The 26,656-nt window shown below is 42.9% G+C and overlaps 1 protein-coding gene across 8 annotated transcripts in view; it reads left to right on the top strand.

Annotated features, from left to right (window-relative positions):
* The first annotated feature begins 441 nt into the window (after positions 1-441).
* Positions 442-26,656, top strand: part of LOC121013940 (zinc finger protein 846-like) — a 55,820-nt gene continuing 29,605 nt past the window's right edge. For 2 of the 8 annotated variants that reach the window (XM_040449814.1, XM_040449813.1), the window contains exons 1-6: positions 442-1,327; positions 3,610-3,824; positions 4,556-4,614; positions 5,259-5,385; positions 7,837-7,923; positions 19,287-19,380. In XM_040449814.1, coding sequence (XP_040305748.1) covers positions 4,582-4,614; positions 5,259-5,385; positions 7,837-7,923; positions 19,287-19,380 — 341 coding nt within the window. In that variant the 5' untranslated portion in view covers positions 442-1,327; positions 3,610-3,824; positions 4,556-4,581. The remainder of the gene's footprint in view (positions 1,328-3,609; positions 3,825-4,555; positions 4,615-5,258; positions 5,386-7,836; positions 7,924-19,286; positions 19,381-26,656) is intronic. The other 6 variants (XM_040449817.1, XM_040449816.1, XM_040449815.1 and 3 more) reach the window with 6 other exon arrangements.

Here is a 26,656-nt window from a genome sequence, read left to right as displayed (position 1 = left end):
AGGCTCCAAGCTGTCAGCACAGAGCCTGATGTGGGCTTGAACCCACGTACTGTGAGATCATGACCTGATTCAAAGTCTGACACTTAACCCTTAACCGAATGAGCCACCCAGGCGCGCCCCCCCCGCCATGTTATTTTTAATAGCCAAAAAAAGTGGAAATAACCCAATGTCCATTAACTGTTGAGTGGATAAATTGTGACACACCCACACAGTGGAATACTACTCAGTAAGAAAAAGAAATAAAGACTGGTACACACTACAACATGGATGAACCTTGATAACATTATGGAAGTCAAAGAAGGCCAGACACAAAGACCACATGTTGTAATATCCTGTTTACATGAAATGTCAGAATAGGCAAATCCCCAAAGACAAAAAACAAAACAAAAAAAAAAAAAACCCCAAACTACATTGTTGCTTTGGGCTGGGGGAGTGGGGGTGATGAGGTGGGAAGATTATGGCTAAGAGGGTACGGGGTTTCCTTTTGTGATTATGAAAATGTACTAAAATTGATTGTGGTGATGGATACACAACTCTGACTATACTATGGTACATTTTAAATGGGTTAATTATGTGCTATGAGGATTCTACCTTAAAGCTGAAGGTCAGAGAGAGGACTGATGAGCTGGGAGCTCATTTTACGGGCTAGCAGGCTCATCTTTATAAATATGCAGAGCGCCGCCTGGGACTGAACCAACAAGGAGAAAGTCTTGAAGAAGAGAGAGCATTTCAAGAGCTTCCGTGGCCCGGAACTGGGGGCAAACCCCGCCCACCGTGTCCGTGCCGCTTCTAACTCGGTCCCCTGCCCTCGGACATCCCAGCGTTGCGCCTCGGACGTGGTGGGTGCAACAGCCAGCTCGGGACCCAGCTCCAGCCCGCTCCCCAGACATCCGCAAGCAGCGGCTGCCACCCGGGACCCAACCCCTCTGCTCTTGAGGCCCCGTCCCGTACGCTGACCTCCTGGCGGAAACCGGAAGCGGAAGTGCTAATCGGAAACCGACTCACTTCGAGCTCCGCCCCGCTTCTAATGCGTTGGCTCCCCGGAGGTTTCGAGCTTCCGCGACTGGTGGGGAATCGCGGGTGCGCCGCGCCCGAGGGACCGAGGCCGCCCGGGTCCGTCCCAGAGCCTCGGTCGGCTTCGCCCGCGCGGGTGGGGGTCGGGGCCGCGGCTCGGGGTCCCGAGTGGAGGCAGGGCCTTCTCTCTGCCCGCTGTGAGCCTCTCTGCGAAAGCTGCCAGAACAAACCGTGTCCTTTCTCCAGAGGAGAAACGTGTACGCGGTTGTGGAAAACGGCCGCAGCGCCCCTTCTCTCCGACGTGGCGATTGCGGTGCGTTCCGGTGGGGACTGGACGGAAATGCTCTGGCTGTGGCCACCCGTTACTGAAATGTGATGAATTGTTCAGGTGTTGCCTTACTGTACGTTTGACCAGTTGTTAGTATTTAGCATGCATACATAGTGTACCTTCTCTACATCTCTCTCCATGTGTAGAGTTAAATGTTTGTGGTAACCTCTTTGAAAGTAAGGAGGTGGAAATAAGTTGCAGGCATATTTCATCTTTAGCATCGGGTTAATTGCCTCCCATGTAACAACAGAGGAGTTATGTAAAAACTGTAGATTAATACCCAAAGTGAGAAATGAACAAGAGGTTTGCATAGGCCCTTCCATTAAAAACAAAAACAAAAACAGATGGGCAACGAATGTATAAAGAGGTGCTCCATGTCATTAGCAACCAGGGATTTGCAAATAAAAACCACAGTGTGATACTACTGCACACACTGAATGGCTAAAAGTAAAACTGAAAAGGGAAAAACAGTGCCCGGTATTGGTTGAGATGTTCGTAGACTGCTAGTGGAAACACATTTTTAAAGTATATCAACTAAATATGATCTGGTGGTGACACACCAGTGATGCACACACGTGGCCACCAATTGAACATAAACACTATATGTAACATCATTATTTGAACTATCCCTCGCTTGGAAGTAACTGAAAGTGGATCAAGGGATGAGCCGATGACTTGTGGCGTGTATTTTTTGTGGCATACTCAAAATGAGCAAAGAGAAGGAACGCAGAGGTAACCTCTTGGATGAAGCTCACAAGCAATGTCCGATTAAAGAAGCCAGACGCAAAAGATTGCAGGCTGTTAGATACCTTTTCTTTAAAATTCTCTCTCTCAAAAGTAAATAAACATTAAAAAGGTTAGAAAAAAATGGGGTGCCTGAGTGGCTCAGTCAGTCAAGCGTCTGACTCTTGATTTTGGCTCAGGTCATGGTCTCATGGTTTGTGAGATTGAGCGCCACGTTGGGCTCTGTGCTGACAGCTCAGAGCCTGCCTGGCATTCTCTGTCTCTTCTCTGCCCCTCCCTCCGTCTCTCTCTCTCTCAAAAGTAAATACGCATTAAAAAAATTAAATAAAAATTCAAAAATAGGCAGTACGCTGCCGAGTGTTAAATGTCAGGATAGTGGTTGCAGTTGGGAAGCGTGGAGTTAGCGATTTGGAAAAGAGACAAGGAATATGTCTGAGATGCTGGATATGGAAATATTCTATTTCTCAACCTGGAATGATGTTACATGGGGCTGTTCATTTCTGAATACTTCATTGAGATTTTTATTCATGATTGCCTCCCTTAGTCATATGTATGCTGTAATTCCATAAAAGAAGTTTAAGAAATGGAACTAAGGGCGCTGCTTGATAAAGTTGAGCAAGGAATATAGAAGTAGAAGAAAATATACTGGGAGCCTGGGTGACTCCGTTGGTTAAGCATCAGACTTCAGCTCAGGTCAGGATCTCACGGTTCGTGAGTTTGCACATCCGTTGAGCTTGAGCCCCATTTCAGGTGAGCATGAGCCCCAGCAGGGTAAGCCCTGCTTCTCTCTCCTCTCTCTCTCAAAAAGGAGGAGGAAGAGGAGGAGGAGGAGAGGGAGAAGAAGAAAATGTACTGAAAGGGTGAATAAAAATAAAACCAATACTTAATGGAGAAAAGTAGAACTGAACAGCAATATGAAAAGGCAAAAAGATGCACAATATATTTGTGTACTAGTCTTTGGTTAATTGTGAGAAAATATGGAAAGCCTTCAGTTTCGACATAAAAACAACGATGTGTTTCCGACACTGTTGGAGTGGCTAACATTAGAAATGTATTTCGAGTTTTTCTAAAATCACAATATTCAGTTTCGGATGTCCATCTGTTTATTACCTCCATTGCCCCATTTAATTGTGAAATCCCCAAGAACTGTTCCCTCCTCATTGCCTCATACCTGGCCTGGCTTAAAGAAGGTCCTTACTGAATATTAGCTGACTGCATGAAGCAGTAAGAGACAGAAGGAGGTGAAGGTTCCAAATCCAGCCAAGCTCCAGCAGTGGGTACTCAGAGGGACTTCTGATTGCATAAAACCTTTTGTATTTCTCATCTCCATTATGCCCAGCAGAGGGTGTGGACGGAGTATTATTAAATGATAGTTATTTACACCCAATTTGGAGTGTTGTTCTAACAACGAAAGGAGATTATATATGTACAACTACTAATAATAGTAAATAGCAGTTGATAATATTTGTATGATAGGGTATTAAATGGTTTTTAACGGCTGTCATGTGTTTTCATCTGCACAGATATGGCGAAAGAGTGATGGTTGATGATTGAGGAAAAATGTCTGATGTTTAATGATGGATGTTGTGAACCAATTAGCCAGATACTCCAGTGTATGAAGAGAAATTGAGATCAACGTCTTAAACTCAAAAGCTCCTCTGAAGTGGTCTGAGCAAGAGATGGAATATTCTGGAAACTCTATCAGATTCACAGGATGGCAGCCCTTGATGTGAATCAGGTGGGTGGTGAGTCCTTGCTGATGCTTCTTTCCAAATTTGTTTGCTTCATGTAGTTCCTTCACAAATGGCAGAGCCAGCACTCGGGGCTGAGTGATCATGTGGTGGACCATATAAGCGTGACTGAAATGAGCAGAGTGTGTATAAGTCAGGTTTCTGGGATTTGAGATGCAGGAAGGTGTGTGTGTGTGTGTGTGTGTGTGTGTGTGTGTGTGTGTGTGTGCACTTTTTCAGGGGGTAATATATTCACGAATTCTATTGTGTCAAACAGCTCTGCCTCACTGTAATTTGTATAACTCAAGATGGAATTAAAAAAAATGTTTATTTATTTTGAGAGAGAGAGCACCCATGTGCACGTGTGGGGCAAGGGCAGGGAAAGAGAGAGAGAATGAGAATATCCCAAGCAGACTGTGTGGAGCCTGACCCAAGGCTCGATCTCATAACTGTGAGATCATGACCTGAGGTGAAATCAAGAGTTGGATGCTCAACTGACTGAGCCACCCAGGTGCCCGTAAGATGGAATTTTTAACCTGTATCTCGTGGGTAGCAAGATCCAGAAAACCATCGTCTTGCTCCAGGTAACTCAGTCATATGGAATTATCGTGTTTGGTGTGTGTTCTGTGCCTGGTGTGGACCGTTCGTAGGCATGTGGTTATTGGAATTGGATTGGCTTCAGAGTTCATGGCCTTCTTCTCTCTGAGGTCATCTTTCTTGGGACCTTTTCTGTCTTTAGAGGAAAGGAAACTCGAAGAGGCTAGGATGGTGGCTGGGTTACTGATGGATTCTTCTCAGGTACGTAGAAAGTTGACCTTTCTTCAGAATGTCCTGTTTCTCTCTGTCAGATACAAGCCTTATCTTCTTGTAATGTCCCCAGGCTTTTTATAGCAATTAATGGCCCTGCTTAAGGAATGAGTCCCAGGTAAATGTCTCCAGGACTCATGCCATCTCAGAATACATAGGGATTATACTGGATGTGATTCTTTTATCTCCGTATTCATTAATTCTTTCTGATGCTTGATCATGCTTGTTGGCTTATCATTTCACTGAGTGTTATGATAGATACTGAGGAATGATATGAAGGTATCTAATCTCATGGAATGCATGTGTTACTGTGGAAATAATTAATCTCTTAGTAGATTTTACAGAGTGTTACAGTGTGCTCAGTGCTAACCGCAGCCTATAAATAGAGGAGGAAAATAAAGCAAGAAGAGCCCACAATAAAGTTGTGGTAACATAAGTTTCATCACATGTCAGACATGCCGGTAAATCCACATGACTGGCTGTGATCACCAGGCACATCTATAGCTGGAGAGCAGACAAGGTCTGGGCCCGAGAGTACTGTAGGCTTCTGGTCTACCTTCCTCAGTCCTTCATCTTTCTGAGAACCTCAAAGAAGATGCTAGTTCGCTGAAGGCAGCATGTGTCTGATGGTTTAGCACTTAGTGACCTTTGAGTATGTAGCTGTGGACTTTACCCAGGAGGAGTGGACTTTGTTGGATCAAACACAGATTGTTCTCTACAGAGATGTGATGTTGGAGAACTACCAGAATCTCATCACACTAGGTAAGCATCGTTCTTCACTGAACCCCTTATGAAATAAATGTTTCTTAAGTACCTTTGCTGTCAAATGGGAAGACTGTGGTAAACAAGACAGACATAATCCCTGGCCTCAGGGGCCTCACTCTCTGGAGGATTCCCTGTGCAAATGAAGATCTGTCTAGATAAATGATACTCTTTTAGGGACTGAAAACCTTAAGACTTAAAAAAAATTTTTTTTTTATTAACATTCATTTTTGAGAGACAGAGACAGAGCGTGAACGGGGGAGGAGCAGAGAGAGGGAGACCCAGACTCCAAAGAAGACTCCAGGCTCTGAGCTGTGGGCACAGAGCCTGACACGGGGCTTGAACTCACAAACCGTGAGATCATGACCTGAGCCAAAGTTGGATGCTTAATCGACTGAGCCACCCAGGCACCCCATGAAAACCTTAAGACTTTACTTTATTTTATTACTTTTTTTTCAGTTTTTATTTTAATTTCATTATAGTTAACATACAGTGTTAGTTTCAGGTATACAATATAGTGACTCAGCATTTCCGCATAGTACCCCATGCTCATTACAACTAGTGTACTCCTTAATCCCCATCACCTATTTAACCCAACCCTCCTACTCCCCTCCCCTCAGGTAATCATCAGTTTGTTCCCTATAATTAAGAGTCTGCTTCTTGATTTGCCTCTGTTTTTTTCCCCCTTGTTTGTTTTGTTTTGTTTTGTTTTGTTTTAATTTAAAAATTTTTTTTTTTAATTTACATCCAAATTAGTTAGCATATAGTGAAACAGTGATTTCAGGAGTAGATTCCTTAGTGCCCCTTACCCATTTAGCTCATCCCCCCTCCCACACCCCCTCCAGTAACCCTCTGTTTGTTCTCCATATTTATGAGTCTCTTCTGTTTTGTCCCCCTCCCTGTTTTTATTTTTTTTTTTTAATTTTTTTTTCAACGTTTTTTATTTATTTTGAGGACAGAGAGAGACACAGCATGAACGGGGGAGGGGCAGAGAGAGAGGGAGACACAGAATTGGAAACAGGCTCCAGGCTCTGAGCCATCAGCCCAGAGCCTGACGCGGGGCTCGAACTCACGGACTGCAAGATCGTGACCTGGCTGAAGTCGGACGCTTAACCGACTGCACCACCCAGGCGCCCCGCCCTCCCTGTTTTTATATTATTTTTGTTTCCCTTCCCTTATGTTCATCTGTTTCGTCTCTTAAAGTCCTCATATGAGTGAAGTCCTATGATATTTATCTTTTTCTGACTAATTTCACTTAGCGTAATACCCTCCAGTTCCATCTAAGTAGTTGCAAATAGCAAGCTTTCATTCTTTTTGATTGCTGAGTAATACTCCATTGTATATATATATATCTCACATCTTCTTTATCCATTCATCCGTTGATGGACATTTGGGCTCTTTCCATACTTTGGCTATTGTTGATAGTGCTGCTATAAACACTGGGGTGCATGTGCCCCTTCGAAACAGCACACCTGTATCCGGTGGATAAATGCCTAGTAGTGCAATTGCTGGGTCATAGGGTAGTTCTATTTTTAGTTTTTTGAGGAACCTCCAGACTGTTTTCCAGAGTGGCTGCACCAGCTTGCATTCCCACCAGCAGTGCAAAAGAGATCCTTTCTCTTTGCATCCTCACCAACATCTGTTGTTGCCTGAGTTGTTAATGTTAGCCATTCTGATGGGTGTGAGGTGGTGTCTCATTGTGGTTTTGATTTGTATTTCCCTGGTGATGAGTGATGTTGAGCATTTTTTCATGTGTCGGTTGGCCATCTGTATGTCTTCTTTGGAGAAGTGTCTATTCATGTCTTTTGCCCATTTCTTCACTGGAGTAGTTGTTTTTTGGGTGTTGAGTTTGAGAAGTTCTTTATAGATTTTGGATACTAACCCTTTATCTGATATGTCGTTTGCAAATATCTTCTCCCATTCTGTCGGTTGCCTTTTAGTTTTGCAAAACTTTAAGACTTAAGATGTGTATGAGGCCAGATGTGATTTTCAGGTCTTAGAGTTCTCTAGTCTTTTGAGGGCACAAAGAATGTACTTCGATTTTTTAAATGTTTTTTAATGTTTTTATTTATTTTTGAGACAGAGAGAGACAGAGCATGAGCAGGGAAGGGGCAGAGAGAGAGGGAGACACAGAATCTGAAGCAGGCTCCAGGCTCTGAGCTGTCACCACAGAGCCTGACGCGGGGCTCGAACTCATGGACTGTGAGATCATGACCTGAGCTGAAGTCGGATGCTTAACCGACTGAGCCACCCAGACATCCCTGTACTTCGATTTTTGTTCCTTTTAGAATAGTTTTATTGCATTGATTTAAAATTTCATGTGATGATTTTGCAGTTTATAAAGTGAGACTTCACTGTCTTCAGAAACCGTGAAGGCTAAAATGTTGGTTCCTATCCAAAGACCTGCATTTCGTGTCTTTCAGGGTTCTCTTTATGTATTTTTCCCTTAAGCAGGATACAAATCATGCAAACCTGATCTCAGCTCTGCATTAGAAGCAGCAGAATTGCTGAGGACAGGAGGGAGAGGAGTTCTGCAGGGTAAGTTCATGATACGGTTTTGTGCAGAGCGATGCCAGTCTAGGAAAGGTGCAGTCCATTTGGAAATGCCACTTGGTAAGCTTTCGGAGGTCTACCCTTTTTCAGAGAAGGCTGAACGAAGCCACTTCGTTTCTGAATTTGCTCAGGAACCTTTAACTCCCTTTACCTTTAAATTTCCATTGATGTCAACCTTCTTCTGTTCTCTCAGAAAGACCTGTCTGGCTCATTTGAAAATTTCATTACTTGCAGATAGGTCTTTTTACAATACTTTCTATTTTGTTTCCTGACTGTCTCAGTGTTTTTTGTGTACCGTCAGCCTTAGTTTTCCTGAGTATTAAGCTTTGTAAATTGCCTGCAGTTTCGACCCCATACTCTTATGATTGCCAGACTTCTCTAACACACTGCCCTCTGTGTAGTCCCAAGTTCCCTTTTTTCAACCTTTTTGTCTTGTTCCACTCATATTTAGATACAAGTATGTGCCATATGTTTTTTTTCTTTTTGGATAAAATACACAAATGAACCATTTTGGTGAGTGTGATTTATTGGTACTGAGTACATTCACAGTGGTGTGCAACCATCAGCTCTTTTTAGTTCCAAAATACTTTCGCTTAAAAAGGAAACCCTGTAACCAATCAGCAGTCAGCCTCCGTTCAGCCCTACCCCCAGCCCCTGCAACCACTAATCTACTTTCTATTTACAGGTGTACCTATTCCGTACATATCTAGTAAAATCATACAGAATTCAATTTCATGACAATGTGCGGGGGCATATGGTCCTTTTATGTTTAACTTGTTAAGAATTACCAAACTATTTTATATAGAGGCTGTATCGTACTATATTCCCTCGGACAGTGTGGAAGTTACTCCACATTCTTGCTATCATCACTTATGTCCTTTTTTTCTTTTCTGTTTTTTAAATCTTTTTAAAAATTTTACTTATTTTGGGGCACCTGGGTGGCTCAGCCAGTTAAGCATGCGACTTCAGCTCAGGTCATGATCTCACAGCTCGTGAGTTCTAGCCCCACATCGGGCTCTGTGCTGACAGCTAGGAGATTGGAGCCTGCTTCGGATTCTGTCTCCCTCACTCTCTGCCCCTTGCCCACTCATATTCTATATCTCTGTCTCTCCCTCTCTCTCTCTCTCTCTCTCAAAAATAAACATTAAAAAAAATTTACTTATTTTGAGAGAGAGAGAGAGAGTGCACGTGCACGAGCTGGGGAGGCGCAGAAAGTGAGGGAGAGAGAGAATCCCAGGCAGGCTCTGCGCTGTCAGCACAGAGCCCCACCTGGGGCTCAAACTCATGAGCCGTAAGATCATGACCTGAGCTGAAATCAAGAATCGGATGCTTAGCTGACTGAGCCACCCAGGTGCCCCATCTTCTTTTTTTGTTTTAATAGTAACCATCCTAGAGTATGCAGTGGTGTCTTACCGTGGTTTTGATGTGCATTTCCCTAAAACAAATGATGTTGAACATCTTATCCTGTGCTTGTTGACCATTTCTGTGTCTTTGGAGAAATGCTGATTCAAGTTCTTTGCCCCTTTTTTACCCTGTGTTGTTTTTTGTTGTTGACGTGCAGGAGTTCTTTCTGGCCTCTCACAGCGGGCCCAAAGCACATGTATGATTTACATGTTTTTTCTCCCATTTTGGGGATATCGTTATGCTCTTTTTGATGGTGTTTTTTGATGCACAAACAGTTTTAATTTTGGTGGGGTCCCATTTATCTTTGTTTTCTTTGGTGCTTTTTCATATCTTACAAAGATTAGACACTGTCAGATCCAAGGTTCTAAAGATTTACCCCCTTGCTTTCTTCTAAGATTTTTTAATAGGTTTAGCCTTTACATTAGGTTTTTGGTCCATTTTTACTTTATTTTTTTTTTATTAAAAAATTTTTTTTACATTTATTTATTTTTGAGAGACAGAGTGAGACAGAGCACTAGTGGGGGAGGGGCAGGGGGTGGTGAGACACAATCCAAAGCAGACGCCAGGCTCTGAGCTGTCAGCACGTTGCCCAACGTGGGGCTGGAGTTCACAGACCGAGAGATCATGACCTGAGCTGAAGTCAGACGCTAAACCAACTGAGCCACCCAGGCGCCCCAGATTTTTGATCCATTTTGAGTGAATTTGTGTATATGGTCTGAATCAGGGGTCTGCTTTGATTCGTCTGCATAGAGCTATCCAGGTATCCTAGCACTAGGTGTTGAAGAGACTATTCTTTCCCCTGGCACACTGTTGAGAGTATGTTTTTTGTTTTTTTTTTTTCTTTTCTTTTTCTGGATTCATGTTTATGTCTATCCTTTTGCCTATACCACCCATTTTTTTTTTTTTTTTAGTTATTTATTTTGGAGAGAGAGTTTGCAAGCAAGAGCACACACAAAAGGGGGAGGGGCAGAGAGAGAGAAAGAGAGACAGAACCCAAAGCAGGCTCCAGGCTCTGAGCTGTCAGCACAGAGCCTGATGTGGGGCTAGAACTCAGAAACCATGAGATCATGACCTGGGTTGAAGCTGGGTGCTTAACCAGCTGGGCCACCCAGGTGTCCCTGTACCACCCATTTTTGATACTGTGCTTTTTAGTTCTTTTGGTTCTTTAAAAAAAAAGAATTTGTTTTTAATGTTTATTCATTTTTGACAGAGAGAGAGAAGGAGAGAGAGAGAGAGAGAGAGACAAAGTATGAGGCGGGGGGGGGGGGCAGAGAGAGAGGAAGACAGAATCCAAAGCAGGCTCCAGGCTCCAAGCTGTCAGCACAGAGCCCATCGTGGGGCTCGAACCCACGAACTTTGAGATCATGACCCAAGCCGAGGTCTGACACTTTATCAACTGAGTCACCCAGGTGCCTGTCTTTTGGTTCTTTTTTGTTTGTCTCGTATTGATAATTTCTTTAGCGAAACATAATTCTTCTAGTTTCCTATAGTTCTTTGTCCATGGTTTCTGTTAGCTGGGTGTGTTGAAACAAATGGATTTAAGGTTGTTACTAAGTCCCGTGCTTTTGCTTTTAGGAGCAATTTTTTTTTTTTTTTAATTTTAGAGAGAGTAAATGAGCAAGGGAGAGAGGCAGAGGGGGAAAGAGAAAGAGAGAGAGAAAGAGAAAGAAAGAGAGAATCCCACGCAGGCTCCACACTCAGCACAGAGCCCAACACGGGGCTCAATCCCACAACCCTGGGATCATGACATGAGCCGAAATCAAGAGTCAGATGCTCAGCTGACTGCGCCACCCAGAAGCCCTAGAAACATAAATTCTAGATATCATAATGCTGCTGTTTGAAAATCTGATTCACCCCTCTCCCAGGGTTTGCTGTTGCTGCTTGTTGTGTACTGTTGATGTTTGCTTAGTGGCTTTTATAAATTATTTTTGTATATTCTGCATTTCTTTTTAGTGCTGTCCCTGAAATCTGTGTTCTGTTAATTTAGTGGTCACTAAACTAGAGTGACAGAAATTCCTTAAATGCCTGGAGCCAAGAGAAGAAAACTAAAAATGTTCTTTTGGTTTTTGTTGATGGGCTGTGTGTTGGGCCACTCCTTTGGTGTTTAGCTAGGCCGTCTACAACTCTTCCTTAGTCTTCTGTCCCTGCTGGAGTGGATCCTGACGATCAGCCAGAGGTTGATCTTTGGATCCTCTTTGGATCCTCTCACCCTTTCCCAGCATGCATCCAGCCCCAGGGGTGCTTATGGACTTCTTGATTCTCTGGTAAACACTCGAGCTTTTAAAGTCCTATTCAGGGGCAGTGGGTGGCTCAGTTGGTTAAGCATCTGACTTAACTCAGGTCATGATCTCACAGTTTGTGAGTTCAAGACCCGAATCAGGCTCTGTGCTGACAGCTTGGAGCCTGGAGCCTGCTTCAGATTCTGTGTCCCTCTCTCTCTGCCCCTCCCCTGCTGTGCTCTCTCTCCTTCAAAATAAACATTAAAAAAATAATAAAATAAAGCCCCTATTCACACACATATCAACATTTTCGGTCTGTGCCTTCTAAGGCCTTTCAGGCTATGTTTTGTTTGTCCCAAATGCTCTCCCTTTCCTCGGGCTGCTCTAGGCAATATTTTGGCTCTAGACATCTTCATCAGAAGTTGTCTGAGCAGCACCTGAGTGGCACAGTTGGTTGAGTATCTGACCTCAGCTCAGGTCATGATCTCATGGTTCGTGGGTTCGAGCCCCGCATTGGGCTCTGTGCTGACAGCTCAGAGCCTGGAGCTTGCTTCTAATTCTGTGTCCCCCTCTCTCTCCTCCCCATCCCTGCTTGTGCTCTTTCTCTCTTTTTCAAAAATGAATAAAAATTTAAAAAAATTTAAAAAAAAAGTTGTCTGAGATGCTGCCTTGTTCCTGGAACTCTCTGAGTTGGGTGATATAATGCCACACCCTTGCGGCGGTGATACTAAAGGAAGCTGCCAGAAAGATCGAAGCACCCAGTGGTGCTTCTTTGAGAACAAGGTCCATAGCGCTCCTTTGAGCCCTCGCAACTTGCTCAAGGATGCATCCTGTTGTCTACATGGCTGGAGCTGATCCGAAGAGTGGGGATGGTAGGTGGGTAATTAAAATGCCTCAGCACTCACTTGATGAATTTATTTTTTATTTTTTTAACATTTATTTATTTTTGAGAGAGAGAGAGAGAGAGAGAGAGAGCGAGCACAGGGGAAGGGCAGAGGGAGAAGGAGACACAGAATCTGAAACAGACTCCAAGCTCTGGGCTGTCAGCACAGAGCCCGATGCTGGGCTTGAACCAACAAACCATGATATGATTAGCTGAAATATAGCTGCTTCTTCCATCAGTGCTCCCTTTGTGAATGTACATTTTTTACTAGATTTCAAACTGCTATGATAGTTTATTTTGATAGTTTTTGTAAGCTTGTTGGTTTTCTGGTGGGAAGGAGCCCTGGAATTCCCTCCTCCGCCATATTTTGTGGCATCAGTCTATGTGCTTTTAAACAATTTTATCCCAGAAATTTTCGCCAAGACTACATTGTCCCACTTTTTAACAGAAGTGGATTTGCAACTCCAAACCAAAGGTTCCACACCCCTTCATGAGATTCCTTGGAAAAAACACCAAATGGAATACAGTTGGTAAGATCTCCAAAAGTATTTCCTTTCCCTACATCAAGGCAAGAAGTACAAAATCCGGGAGAATGATATGAAATAAATGTCGTTTACCCAAAGAAAGCAGAATCTGTGAAGATTCTTTGAATATCAGGAACTTGAGGAGCACGCCAAACCTATTTCCACCTGTTTCTCCTCAGAGATCCACATATACACAGCTCAGGTGTTCAGTTTTTGATACACAGGGATTTAGTTGGAATAATTTAGGTTTTAAATGATGTAGTATGGGTAATTACCGGAGTAACTGTGTAAGATACTGTGAAAGTAGAGGATATAATGCAGGATATAATCCTAGCCTCAGAGTCTGTCTGTTCAGCTTAAAATAACTCAAAAACAGGGCAGGATCTCCGTACACTTAAATGGGAAAACAAAAAACCAAAGCCTTCAATTATGATGTTTCCAATATATAAAAGTTGTGATGAGGGGAGAAGTTCTTTCATAATGAGCGTGAAAAAGTCTTTAGTTGTCATTTAAACCCTAATCAGCAGGAGAGAAGCAGTGTTGGGCAAGACGAAGACGGTTCTAACCTGTGTCGAAGAGCGTTTAGTGGACACTCACGACTCACATTAGACAGGAGACTTCTAGGGGTAATGAGAATGGAGAAGCCTTTGAAACGAACTTTATTTGTACTTTGCTCAAAGAAATCCCTGTCGGAGAGAAGACTGAGAGGGTTCAACACGATAAAGCTTTTGGCTAGCTCTCAGACCTTACTGGGCACACGAAAACTCAGACGCAAGGGAAAGACGTTGTCGGAGAACTTTTGTTAATCAGTCATCCCGTAAGGTGCATGTGAGACACCACACTGGAGAGAAGCCATATGAATGTAAAGACTGCGGGAAAGCCTTCACTCACTCCTCATACCATACGGGTCACAGAAGAACTCACAGCAGAAAAAAGCCCTCTGTATGTGTGGAATGTGGGAAAGCCTTTACTCGATCCACAGGACTTCTTTTACACATGCGAAGTTGCACTGGAGAAAAACTACACGAATGTAAGGAATGTGGAAAAGCCTTTAATAATTCTTCACTGCTCAGTCAGCACGTAAGGTCGCACATCAGAGAGAAGCCATATGAAGGCAGGCAGTGTGGGAAAGCTTTCACTCAGTCATCGGGCCTTACCACACAGTTAAGAACTCACACTGGAGAGAAGACCTACGCTCGTAAAGAATGTGGGAAAGCTTTTGCTCGTTCCACAAATCTCAATATGCACATGTGAACACGCACTGCAGGAAAGCCATACAAATGTAAAGAATGTGGGAAAGCCTTCAGATGCTCCACGTGCTTTAACATGCACATGCGAACTCACTCTGGAGAGAAACCGTATGAATGTAGGGAATGTGGGAAAACCTCCACTCAGTCTTCAGCACTTGAGAAACACCTGCAAATGTTCCTCAGACCTTAGTATTCACATCTTGTTAAAGTTTTTTAACGTTTACTTATTTTTGAGAGACGGAGTGTGAGCGGGGGAGGGGCAGAAAGAGACAGGGAGACACAGAATGTGAAACAGGCTCCAGGCTCCGAGCCATCAGCCCAGAGCCCGACGCGGGAACTCGAACTCACGAACCACAAGATCATGACCTGAGCCGAAGTGGGACGCCTAACTGACTGAGTCACCCAGCAGCTCCTTTCGTATTCACATCTACACTCATTTGGATAAAGAGCCTTGTGAAATTGAAGGATGTGAGGTCGCTTTACTCATTTTTCATCCTTACGTGATAGGAGCTTCCCTGGGGCAGAATTCTCATTCGTATAATGTATGTGGGAGAAGCAGTAATTGTTCATACCTTACAGAACGTGTAAGAACTCACACCTGAGAGAACCCTACAGTTACAAGGAGTGTGCGAGAGTCTTTGTTGCTGTTGTGCTAACGTTAATCTTACGTACCTAAAATTTCTGTAAAACTCAGGAGCGCCTGGCCGGCTCAGTTGGTAGAGCATGTGACTCTTGATCTCGGAATATGTAAAAATAACTAAGAGGGGCGCCTGGGTGGCTCAGTTGGTTAAGCATCTGACTCTTCATTTTGGCTTAGGTCATGATCTCACAGTTGTGAGATGAGCCCCACATCATCGGGCTCTGTGCTGTGCATGGAGCCCGCTTGCACAGAGCCCGCTTGAGATTCTCCCTCTCCCTCGCTGCCCCTCCCATTAGCATGTGCAGTAAATAAATGAATGAATGAATGAATGAATAAATAAATAAGAGATTACTGTAAAAGTCACGTGAAGCTAAGAATGAGATACAGCTTAAAATATGTTCACATGCTTTGATAGCACATAGCTCACTTTAGGGATTAGCCATCTGTATGTAAGAAATGTGGGGAAAACCTTAGTGCTGAGGCCTTAATATCCACCTGAGACTTCATACTGGCATCAAACCCTAAAAATGTAAAAGACAACAGGAAGACTTACAGTAATTTTAAGAACTCAACATGTGGGGCGCCTGGGTGGCGCAGTCGGTTAAGCATCCGACTTCAGCCAGGTCACGATCTCGCGGTCCGTGAGTTCGAGCCCCGCGTCAGGCTCTGGGCTGGTGGCTCAGAGCCTGGAGCCTGTTTCCGATTCTGTGTCTCCCTCTCTCTCTGCCCCTCCCCCGTTCATGCTCTGTCTCTCTCTGTCCCAAAAATAAATAAACGTTGGGAAAAAAAAAAATTAAAAAAAAAAAAAAGAACTCAACATGTAAAAACTCAACAGTGGAGAGATTTCTATACATACGAGGAATATGGGAAAACCTTCAGAAATTCTTGATTGCTTCATATGCAAGAAGAGTCATGACTGTGAGAAGTGCTGAAAATTGTTCAGGTGTCAATGAGTAAGTCATAACATGCAGTGGAGAGAAACCCTCTGATGGTAAGATGAATGCGGGAAAACTTTACCTCTGCCCCATAAGCGAATCTTTGATAATCTTTGATAATCTCACAGAGGTAGCAAATGTTATGAATCTCACAGAGGCAGCAAAGGGAAATGCCTGTGTGTGTGTGTGTGTGTGTGTGTGTGTGTGTGTGGTTTTTGGCTTTTGACCTTTAGTAAAAAATGATAATCCACACTGGAGAGAAACTGTGGTTATCAGGTTCATGGGAAATGGTGTATCCATCTTATAAATCTTAATCTGTGTGTGAAAACCCACCCTGGAAAGAAGCTGAATGAATGTAAAGTTGTGGGGATGATTTTTGGTAAATACACATCCCTTAAGAGACTCATGAATGCTCGGGGCGCCCGGGTGGCTCTGTCAGTTAAGTGTCGGACTTCAGCTCAGGTCAGGATCTCACGGCTCATGGGTTCGAGCCCCGTGTCAGGCACTGTGCTGATAGTGTGGAATTGGCTTCTGATCCTCTCTTTGTCTCTCTCTCTGTCCCTCCCTGCAGTCGCGTGTGCTCTCTCTCTCAAAAAATAAACATTTAAAAAATAGAGACACTCTAGAGAATTTCTGCAATATCATACTCATTTCATATAATGGTGTTTTCATTATGGTTCACCTCTAAAGACTTCCCTATATAAGTCTTCAGTGAATTACGAGATATTTGGAAGTTTAATTGGCAATGTAAGAGCATTTTGTAAATGTTTTTAGGTAGTGCTTTCTAGTATATTTGCAAGTGGGTTATAAAATGGGCTCTTTATATATATCCTTATTTGGTTATTTATAGGAAAATTCTCTCTGGCTTTGTACGGCAAGTAGTATCTAGTCATCTCAATATTCTTTGTCCCTTGGTCCCTTATAAATAGAATCCGGATTATCTCCAGGCATATAGTTAAAAAAATATTCCTACTTCTCAGGTTTCCCTGGGTTTATGGGAAGACTTATTTCATAGTCCTGGCTAGTGAGAAGTAGGCAGAAGTCATCAGTGTGGATTCTGGGAAAGCTGTTAAAAAGGGGATAGTTTCCAATGGCTTTTTCTCTTCAATGATTGGCCTCCATTCTTTCTCTTTCCTTCCTGGAAATCAGGTACATTCCTGGAGTTTAGGTGATATGTTGTGGACTATGAGGACAAAAGCCACAGATAATGTGGAATGGCTGAAAAACACAAGAGATGCCTTCCCCTCCTGGTATCATTGCTCAGCCATTGGACCTGCTTGTGTGTAGACTTCTTGGTACATGGGAAGACAAAGCTCATCAGGCTGAGCACCTATGTTTCAGTCATCAGTGTATAGGCGGCACTTAAAACCATTAGGTTAGATCATTTCACCTGAGGATTGGCAAGCCCTGGGACACTTTGGCAGTTGGGGTCATGGGAGGAAGTAGCAAGTGAATTGAGAAGTAGGATCCCATGGAACAGGAGTAGATTAAGATTGGTGTCTTAATCCATTAATCCAAAGCAAGGAGCAGTGACTTGCTCAACTATACCAAATGCTGATTGGGGGAGTTAAATGAGGATGGGATTTAACCATAAAAGTCATTGGGGACCTTTTCAAAAGCTGACTTTGTGGGACAGGGTGTGCCAAAGTCTTCTTGGAATAGATTTCTGAGAAATTTGTATATGCGTTGTCCATCCTGTTCTGCTCTGTCCATTCTATCCTGAATAAAGGTAAGTGCTTCTCTTTGACCTCACAATCTATACCTTAATATTCCAGCTTTACAATGTGTTATGAATTTACTATTGCTGCTGTAACAAATCACCAAATGATGTCATAAGTCAACAAAAATTTTACTAGCTTACAGTTTTGGAGATCAGAACTCTGAAAAGGGTCTCACTGAGCTAAAATCAATATGTTAACAGGACTGGAGGCTCTTGGGGTGAATCTGTTTCCTTGCTTTTTCCAGCTTCTAGATGCCTCACACTTTCCTTTCTTGGTGGATCTGTTTTTACTCCTTAAAGGCCAGCAACTTCAGTCCAAGTCTGTCTCATGCTGCCATCTCTTTGACTCTTCTGCTTTATCTCCTCCTGTTTTTTTTTTTTTTTAAAGTAAACTCTACTCTCCCCCCAACCCAGCGTTAGCTGGTGTGCCCCCTTCTCTTGGGACTATGCATGATAAACTTTCAGTGGCATTAACCTGTGTTACCATCCAGTCACCTTTATAATTTAAGACCCCAGCACAAATCATTTGGCACAAGGTGGCTCAGTGTTTTGGTGGGGTGCATGCCTCTAGGCTGCTCTTGGCTCACTGACTGCACCAAACAGCAAGTTCTGCCTGAGAGTAGTACTGGCTGCTGGTGAACTTGCACTTTGGCCGTTACTGCCTTGTGCTGTGTCTGCACGTCCTTTCATGGTTTTCCAACCTAAATGGTGGTAAGAGATTGATCCCAGATTCTTGCTTTGTATAGTTACTATGATTGGGTGTATGAGAGGCCCCCAGTCAATATTTTATTAATGACAAAGATGTCCTACGGATGAGAAATCACAGAAGCATCTAGGGACAATTGGCATATATTAAAAGAGGCACAGTGAAGGCCTCCTGGAGAGTGGGAAGCACAGAGTGATTATCCTCAGGCTACTGTGACGGTGCTGAGACCGGTCCGCTAGCCTGAAATCAATGCCATTAGAGCACCACCAGGGAGGCCTTAGGAGCCAGGCATTGAACCCCAGGTGGTGGCCCTTTGTGAGAAATCTACTTTGACGGACAAGTAGGTCTGAAGTGAATATGTGTTCCACTGACAGGCCTTTAAAAGCTGTTGACTGTCCTTGGGAATTGTGACCCTTGGGAAACACTCATCCACTTGACTTGCTGGGGTGCCCGGGTGGCTCAGTTGGTTAAGTGTCTGACTTCGGCTCAGGTCATGATCTCACTGTTCCTGAGTTTAAGACCTGCGTCGGGCTCTGTGCAGACAGCTTGGAGCCTGGAGCCTGTTTCAGATTGTGTGTCTTCCTCTCTGTCTCTTCCCCTCCTCTGCTCGTGCTCTGTCTCTCTCTCAAAAATAAATAAACATTAAAAAAATTTTTTTGACTTGAAATTTGGCCAGACCCATCTCATTCATCAGTAGTTAGGTGGAGGGGGCCCACCCTATGGATAACCCTGGCTTTCAAAAATGTATATGCTGCTTTAAAGGCAAATCCCTTTGATGATGTTTTCTTTGCTTCTATCACAACTTTTTCTTAGTGGGAAAAAGAAAAGATCCCATCCATGGAGACTGGTGGCACAATGTGTAATGAAAAAGGGGGGGGGGCATTTTGTTTTTGCTTCCCTAAGACCTTTGAGGAGGTTTCTCAGCTCATATGAGGATGTCAATCTCCTGGTCAGTGTATGTGGGCACTCCCGAGTGCTGCTGCTGACCAGCATGCTAAAAAGCATTCTCCCGCAAACCAAATTATCACAAAATCTGGATTCTGCCATTATTTTTCTCTTGGGTTTAGATCTCAGGCCCTCTGAAGTTGATAGGGATAGCCTAGAAAGAGAGGCTGATGGTCACAACGGGGGCCACTCAGGACCACCCCAGGAGCTTATCAGGTAAATACCTTTTTGTGGTTTTTAAGTTCTTTTTTTTTAATGTTTATTTATTTATTTATTTTGAGGGAGAGAGAGAGAGGGAGGGGCCAAGGGAGAGGGAGAAAGATAATCCAAAGCAGGGCTCGATCCTATGAACTGTGAGATCATTACTTGAGCTGAAATCAAGAGTCAGACGGACGCTTAACTGACTGAGCCACACAGGTGCCCCATTTTTTTTTTTTAAGGGAAACAATCATTGTCAGGAGACTAAATGGAAAAAAAAAAAGTAAAGATTGCAGCTTTTTGGGGAAGCACTCTCAGCCCCCCAAAAAGAGATCTTTAAATTTTATGTACAGAGCAAGTTCCAGGTATAGAAACCATAGTGCTCTTAGATTACTCATTGATTTTAAAAACAACAAATCCGGGGCGCCTGGGTGGCGCAGTCGGTTAAGCGTCCGACTTAACCAGGTCACGATCTCACGGTCTGTGAGTTCGAGCCCTGCATCGGGCTCTGGGCTGATGGCTCAGAGCCTGGAGCCTGTTTCCGATTCTGTGTCTCCCTCTCTCTCTGCCCCTCGCCCGTTCATGCTCTGTCTCTCTCTGTCCCAAAAATAAATAAACGTTGAAAAAAAAAATTAAAAAAAAAAACAAAAAAAACAACAAATCCCTAGGTTTGGGGGAGAAAATAAAAGGTAAATAAATAAAAAATGTTTATACATAATATTGTAATATAGAATTGAAGTAAATTCTATAATCATTAAAACAAAGTCCCATTATTAGGTCCAATTAGAATTCCAAAATGTGTATATTAAAATTTCATATACTGGGGCGCCTGGGTGGCTCAGTTGGTTGGGTGACTGACTTTGGCTCAGGTCATGATCTTACAGTTTGTGGGTTCGAGCCCCGCGTCGGACTCTGTGCTGACAGCTCAGAGCCTGGAGCCTATTTCGGATTCTGTGTCTCCTCCTCTCTCTGCTCCTCCCCTGCTTACGCTCTGTGTCTCTCTGTCTCTCAATAATAAACGTTAAAAAAAAAATTAAAAAAAAATTTCATATACTAAGAATTTATATAAGTTGGTTATATATGTAATAATCAAATGTATGATCACTATGTGATAGAATTTATATACTCAAAAAATATGTAAGAAAAAGATAAAAGGGACATTGATTGGCTTTTGTGCCTCTTCAACGTAATTTCTAAATTAACATTTGCTAAAATGCACTAGTTGAAAAAGCTTCATAGACTTAATCAGTACTGTGGCTCAAACATAGTTATACCTGGGGATCACACTGAATGTAAACATTGTATCCATTATAATCTTTAAAAAGTAATTAAAAATAGAGGATTAATAGGTATGCCTCACTTGAACTGTAGTCTTGCCTGAATTTCCCTAATACCTACCTATTGCCTTAAAATGTATCATCTTGGATATATCTATGACAACAGTAAATAATAAATGTAAATTAAGGTAACTCTTTGGCACTTACAAGTTTTGTTGATGAGATAGGACCCTGTGAATTCTTTGTTGAAATAATATGGCCCAACGTAAGTTACAACAAGGCCACCAAGGATTAAAATTCATATAAACCCCATTACTAAAGAGGTGTTTATCTCCACTGCTTCAAAATTAAATAACCCAGTTTTGCCTTTCCTTAATACTAAAAATAAGTGCATAAGTAGGTAAATCCATCCATCCATCCATCCATCCATCCATCCATCCGTCCATCCATCTATCCCTTGGCTACCTGGGTAGTAAACAGTAATGAGAGTTCATGGACTATATGAATTCCACTGCTAACCATCATATGTGATGGGGCACAGTAGAATGTTACTGATTTCCATCTCTTAACCAGGATGTTGCTAATAAAAAATAGGACTCCATGGGGCTCCTGGAATGTTCAGTCTGTTAAGCATCCAACTCTTGGTTTCAGCTCAGGTCATGATCTCACAGTTTGTGAGTTCAAGCCCCACCTCGGGCTCTGTGCGGACAGTGCAGAGCCTGGTCGGGATTCTCTCTCCCTCTCTCTCTGCCCCTCCCCTGCTCTCTTCTCTTTCTCTCAAAATAAATAAATAAACTTAAGGATCCTGAGAAACATTGCACCTGGCCAAATTTCAGGCAGTCATCTTGGCTCTGGATATCCTGGTGAATAAATGGCCCTAGCTTCATGTTTATTATGAACTGTTGAGCCATTGCCTAAAAATTGACCTCTTCAGGGCCAAGAACTCTGGGAATCTCTTGCCTCACAGATACCTAAATTACATATCTCTGCATGTATTGGAGGCCACAACACACAGTCTTGTCGGGTCACTCCGCATTTCCTTTGACGTTATTGACATTACTGATAGTAACCAAGGCACACATTTCATTTCTCAAAATACACAGTTTGATGGGGCACCTGGGCGGCTCAGTCAGCTAAGAGTCTGACTCTAGCTCAAGGCATGATCTCACAGTTCATGGGTTTGAGCCCCGCATCAGGCTCTCACACAGAGCCTGCTTCAGATCCTCTGTCTCCCTCTCTCTCTGCCCCTCCCAGCTTGCGCTCTCTCTCACTCCCAAAAATAAATAAGTAAACATTAAAGAAAATACACAATTCAAGGCTCTTCGAAAGGACATTGGTTGAAACTTTTATGTCCCTGATGGCTTACAGATAGCCAGTTTAATTGGAAGATAGAATGATCTAGTCCTTGCATTGTGCAGTTCTTTTTTATTATCAGGAAGTTGTGGGGGATCATTTATATTTGCATATCAGGTTTTGGGGTTTTGTTTGTTTTTTGGTTCTCCAAGAATACTTGGTCACTTTTTTAAAATGTTTTTTAACATTTATATATTTTTGAGAGATAGACCGTGAGTAGGGGAGGGGCAGAGGGAGGGGGAGACACAGCATCCAAAGCAGGCTCCAGGCTGTGAGCAGTCAGCACAGAGCCAGACGTGGGGCTTGAACCCAGGAACCGTAAGATCATGACCTGAGCCGAAGTTGGGCACTTAACCGGCTGACCCCCCAGGCACCCCTACTTGGTCACTTTTGATTAGACATTTGCTGAATCTAAATCATTTTTAGAATTGTAGTATTTTTTAATTAATTAAAAAAATTTATTTTAGAGAGGGAGAAAGAATGCAAGGAGGGGAGAGGGGCAGAGGGAGAGTGAGAGAATCTTAAGCAGGCTCCATGCACAATGCAGAGCCTGACTTGGGGCTTGATCCCACAACCCTGGGATCATGACCTGAGCCAAACTCAAGAGTTAGGTGCTCAACTGAGCTACTCAGGTGCCCAAGAATTGCAGTATTTTTTGTATCGGGCTTTCCAATCCAAGACCAAGATGATTCTCCCCATTTAAGTTTTCTTCAAAGGGGTTCAATATTTTGTAATTTTCTCCCCACAAAAGCTGTGCATGGTTTTAGATCTAGTGTTAAGCATTTAAAATTTTTTCTTTGTATGATTTTATCACACAGGTATTTCATACATTTTAATTTAGATTTTCTGATTGTCAGTATACAAAATGCAGGTGGTCTTTATATATTGAAATATATCTAGCAGCCTTGCTAAATTTTCTTTAAAATTCTTATTTTTGGGACGCCTGGGTGGCTCAGTCGGTTAAGTGTCCAACTTCGGCTCAGGTCATGATCTCTCGGTCCGTGAGTTCGGGCCCCGTGTCAGGCTCTGTGCTGACAGCTCAGCCTGGAGCCTGTTTCGGATTCTGTGTCTCCCTCTCTCTGACCCTCCCCTGTTCATACTCTGTCTCTCCCTGTCTCAAAAATAAATAAAACATTAAAAGAACCAATTTTTTAATAAAAAAATTCTTATTTTTATGTATTCTTTTGGGTTTCCCACTTAGGCAATTGCATCATTTTAAATAACGACAGTTTTAATTTTCCACTTCAATCCTTAGATCATTTGTATTTTTTCTTGTTTTACTGACTAAATAAAATCTCCAGAAAAATAATGACTGGAAGTCATTAAATCGGCATACCTCTTGTTAATATCAATGGGATATACATTCCATCTTTACCGTTTGCTTTAATGTTGTTATAAATTTTATCTTTCATAGTTTAGGGAGGCTTTCTCATGAATGATCACTGAGTTAATTATGTGCATTCCTCTGATTCCTCTGAAATGATGAAATTTGTTCCCTGATCTAATTCAAGTCCTTAGAACTGTGCCTCCCTATGATAGATACCCAGTATTTGAATGAATAAATGCGTAAAAGGACTCTTTAAAAAACAAATATGGTGAATTGATTGAATTTCCAATGTTAGAGTAACCTTGTAATTCTAGGGAAACACAACTTGGACATAAAGAATTACAATTTTTTAAGTTTATTTATTTTGAGAGAGAGAGAGTGCGCACACACACACACACACACACACACACACACACACACACATGCATGAGTGGGGGAAGGGCAGAGAGAGGGAGGGAGAGAGAGAATCCCAACCAGGTTCTGCGCCACGAGCTCAGACCCCAGTTTAGGGCTTGAACTCATGAACTGTGAGGTCATGACCTGAGGTGAAACCAAGAACTGGTCGCTCAACCAACTGAGCCACCCAGGCACCCCCGAAGAATTATATTTTTAAATTTTCTTTAGAACAATTTTTTAATGTTTATTTTTGAGAGCGAGAGAGTATGAGAGAGTGGGGGAGGGGCAGAGAGAGAAGAAGACATAGAATCTGAGGCAGGGTCCAGGCTCCAAGCTTGGAGGGGAGGTGTCAGCACAGAGGCTGACACGGGGCTTGAACCCACGAACTGTGAGATCATGACCTGAGCCAAAGTTGAACGTTTAATGACTGAGCCACCCAGGTGTCCCATATTTTTACATTTTTGGAAGTACTCTATGTACTGGTATTTTAGAGATTTTTGTATGTTTGATTAACATTAGCATGTAATATTCTTTTCTTACTCCATCTGTTTTTTACGTGAACATAGGAGTATTCCCCTACCCTTAAAAAAATTTTTTTTAACGTTTATTTATTTTTGAGACAGAGAGAGAGCATGAATGGGGGAGGGTAAGATAGAAGGAGACACAGAATCTGAAACAGGCTCCAGGCTCCGAGCTGTCAGCACAGAGCCTGATGAGCGGCTCGAACTCACGGACTGCGAGCTCATGACCTGAGCCAAAGTCGGCCGCTTAACCGACTGAGCCACCCAGGCGCCCCACCCCTTTTTAAAATTTGTATTAATTTAAGTAATCTCTATGCCCAACATGGAGCTCAAACTCACCACCAGAGATCAAGTGTCACACTTCCCCCTTTTTATAAAGTATTTCCATATGATCAGAATGGTTTCTTTCATATATAAGAGAAAATTCACTGGCTACATTATCTGCATCTGGAGTAGCTGTCACCAGTTATTGTGGTTTGTTTTCTTGGAATGATTTTGAAGCAAGCATCAGATGCTGTTATGTTTTTGAGGACTGCTGTGGTTTCCAGTTTCATCTTAAGTCAGTGTGCGCAAGTTGTGTTTTTACAGGAAGTTTCCTATTTCAAAGTTAGACTCAAGATTCAGAATATTTTCTTATAATGTAGTATTTGTGGATTTTGTAAATATTGACTATCTGTTTCCACATTCTGTCTAGTTTATCCATTAGAGACCATAGCATGTTAGTAACAGTCGTTTTAAATTCCCGGGTTGACCATTCCAACATGCCTGCCATTTCTGAGTCTAGTTCTGATGTTTGTACCATCTCTTCAAAATGTATTTTTTTCCCTTTTAGTGTGTTTTACATTTTTTCATAGTTGATTATAAACAACTAGGTAAACAAAACTGCCGTAAGTAAGACTTTAGCTATCTGATAGTAGTAAGGTTTGGTGGAAAGGGAAGCACTGTATAGACCTATGAGTAGCTCATTCTCTGGTGACGTTTTGCCTCTGAATTGTGAATTTCACACGTGGTCCTGTTTGTCTCCCTCTTTGGTGGGATGGGATTGCTGGAGTTGGCTGGAGGTGTTTTCCCTCTCCCACGTGGAGGTTATCTGGGGGTGGAGTTGTGTCTATCCCTTCCTGCAGGTGAGTTAGGCTCCCATAAATCCCCAGCAGGTCAGACTCCGGTTAAATAGTTTCCCGTGAGGGCCGACCTCGTTAAGAAGGTTAGGATGCTCTGGCGTTTAACAACATGATTCCTTTTTACCTTCACCCTTCCAGAAGTTTGAGGGAATTTTTCTCCAATATTTGTGGTGAGAAGCTGCTTGAGCTCCTACAGGTAAAATCCACAAATTGGGGGGGGGGGGAGGGGTGGGATGTGCTGTCAATAACTGGGATTTTTACCTGTCAGATTTGCTCTTGCTGGCCTCCACCAATTTGTCTGTTACATTTCAGTGTTCTCTATTTTGGTACTTGTTGCCACAGAGGTTTGTGGTCATTGGTTTCTATCTAGAATGCTGTGATTCAGTTGCTTGTAATTCTCCAATTTGGGAGGCACTGTTTGCCCTGAAACCCCCATTTCTCTTCTGGGTGTAGAAGAATTTTTGAGGGGCACCTGGGTGGTCCTGTTGGTTAAGCGTCCAAAATTGGAGAGACCTTGTTAAAGTCTCACGAACCATGAGGTTGTGACCTGAGCTGAAGTCAGATGCTTAACCCACTGAGCCACTCGGGTGCCCCTTTTATCCCCCTTTTCTTGCAGGGCAAAGCACAGACCAAGGAGCAAGCCCAGAGTGATTCACAAATTCAAGCACTTACATTACAATGAAAAAAACCCTTACTGTCATGTACTTACACTACACTCTTGTCATACACAAGCCCAAGCTCTGTTGCTCATATAATTGATTGGTTTGGGATTATATTCTGGACATTTTTAATACTTTGACACTCTGGGCCTTTAAATCCTATAGAGAATGCGGTCTCTTTCTTTTACCGGGCAACTGACCAGGTAGAATCAGCTCAAGCGTTTCAGTCTGCATTCTGCGGGTTGTGGTTTCAATGCGAAGTTTCACAACCTATGCAGCTTTCTTTATGTCTCTACCTAGAAGCCGTTCTACCTAGAGGGTCATCTAGCTTATGGTCCAGTTCTCAAGGTCTTTGGTGTGTCTCACGGCTGCCACAAGATCTCTTGAAGGCTGCGGTATAAAAAAATGCAGAAAACAAAAAACTGGTATTTCTCTCTCTCACTTAAGACTGAGAGCCTGACTACCTACTGCTCGTGCCAAGATCTGAGGGCATCTTTGGGAACAAGGTCTGTTGTTGCTGATACCTACTTGGGGATTTTCAACTGCAATGAGTCCAGGCCAGGTTATACCAGAGGGGGAAAAACTGGTAAATTTGCTGCCTGTTTGGTGGTACTTTGAAATCTGAGGTTTTTCATCAGTC

Source organism: Herpailurus yagouaroundi, unplaced genomic scaffold, assembly GCF_014898765.1.
Source record: "Herpailurus yagouaroundi ecotype Mexico unplaced genomic scaffold, PumYag 200, whole genome shotgun sequence".
NCBI classification, from domain to species: Eukaryota; Metazoa; Chordata; class Mammalia; order Carnivora; family Felidae; genus Herpailurus; species Herpailurus yagouaroundi.
The sequence above is the reverse complement of the archived record's forward strand: the minus strand, read 5'-3'. Positions and strand labels throughout refer to the sequence as shown.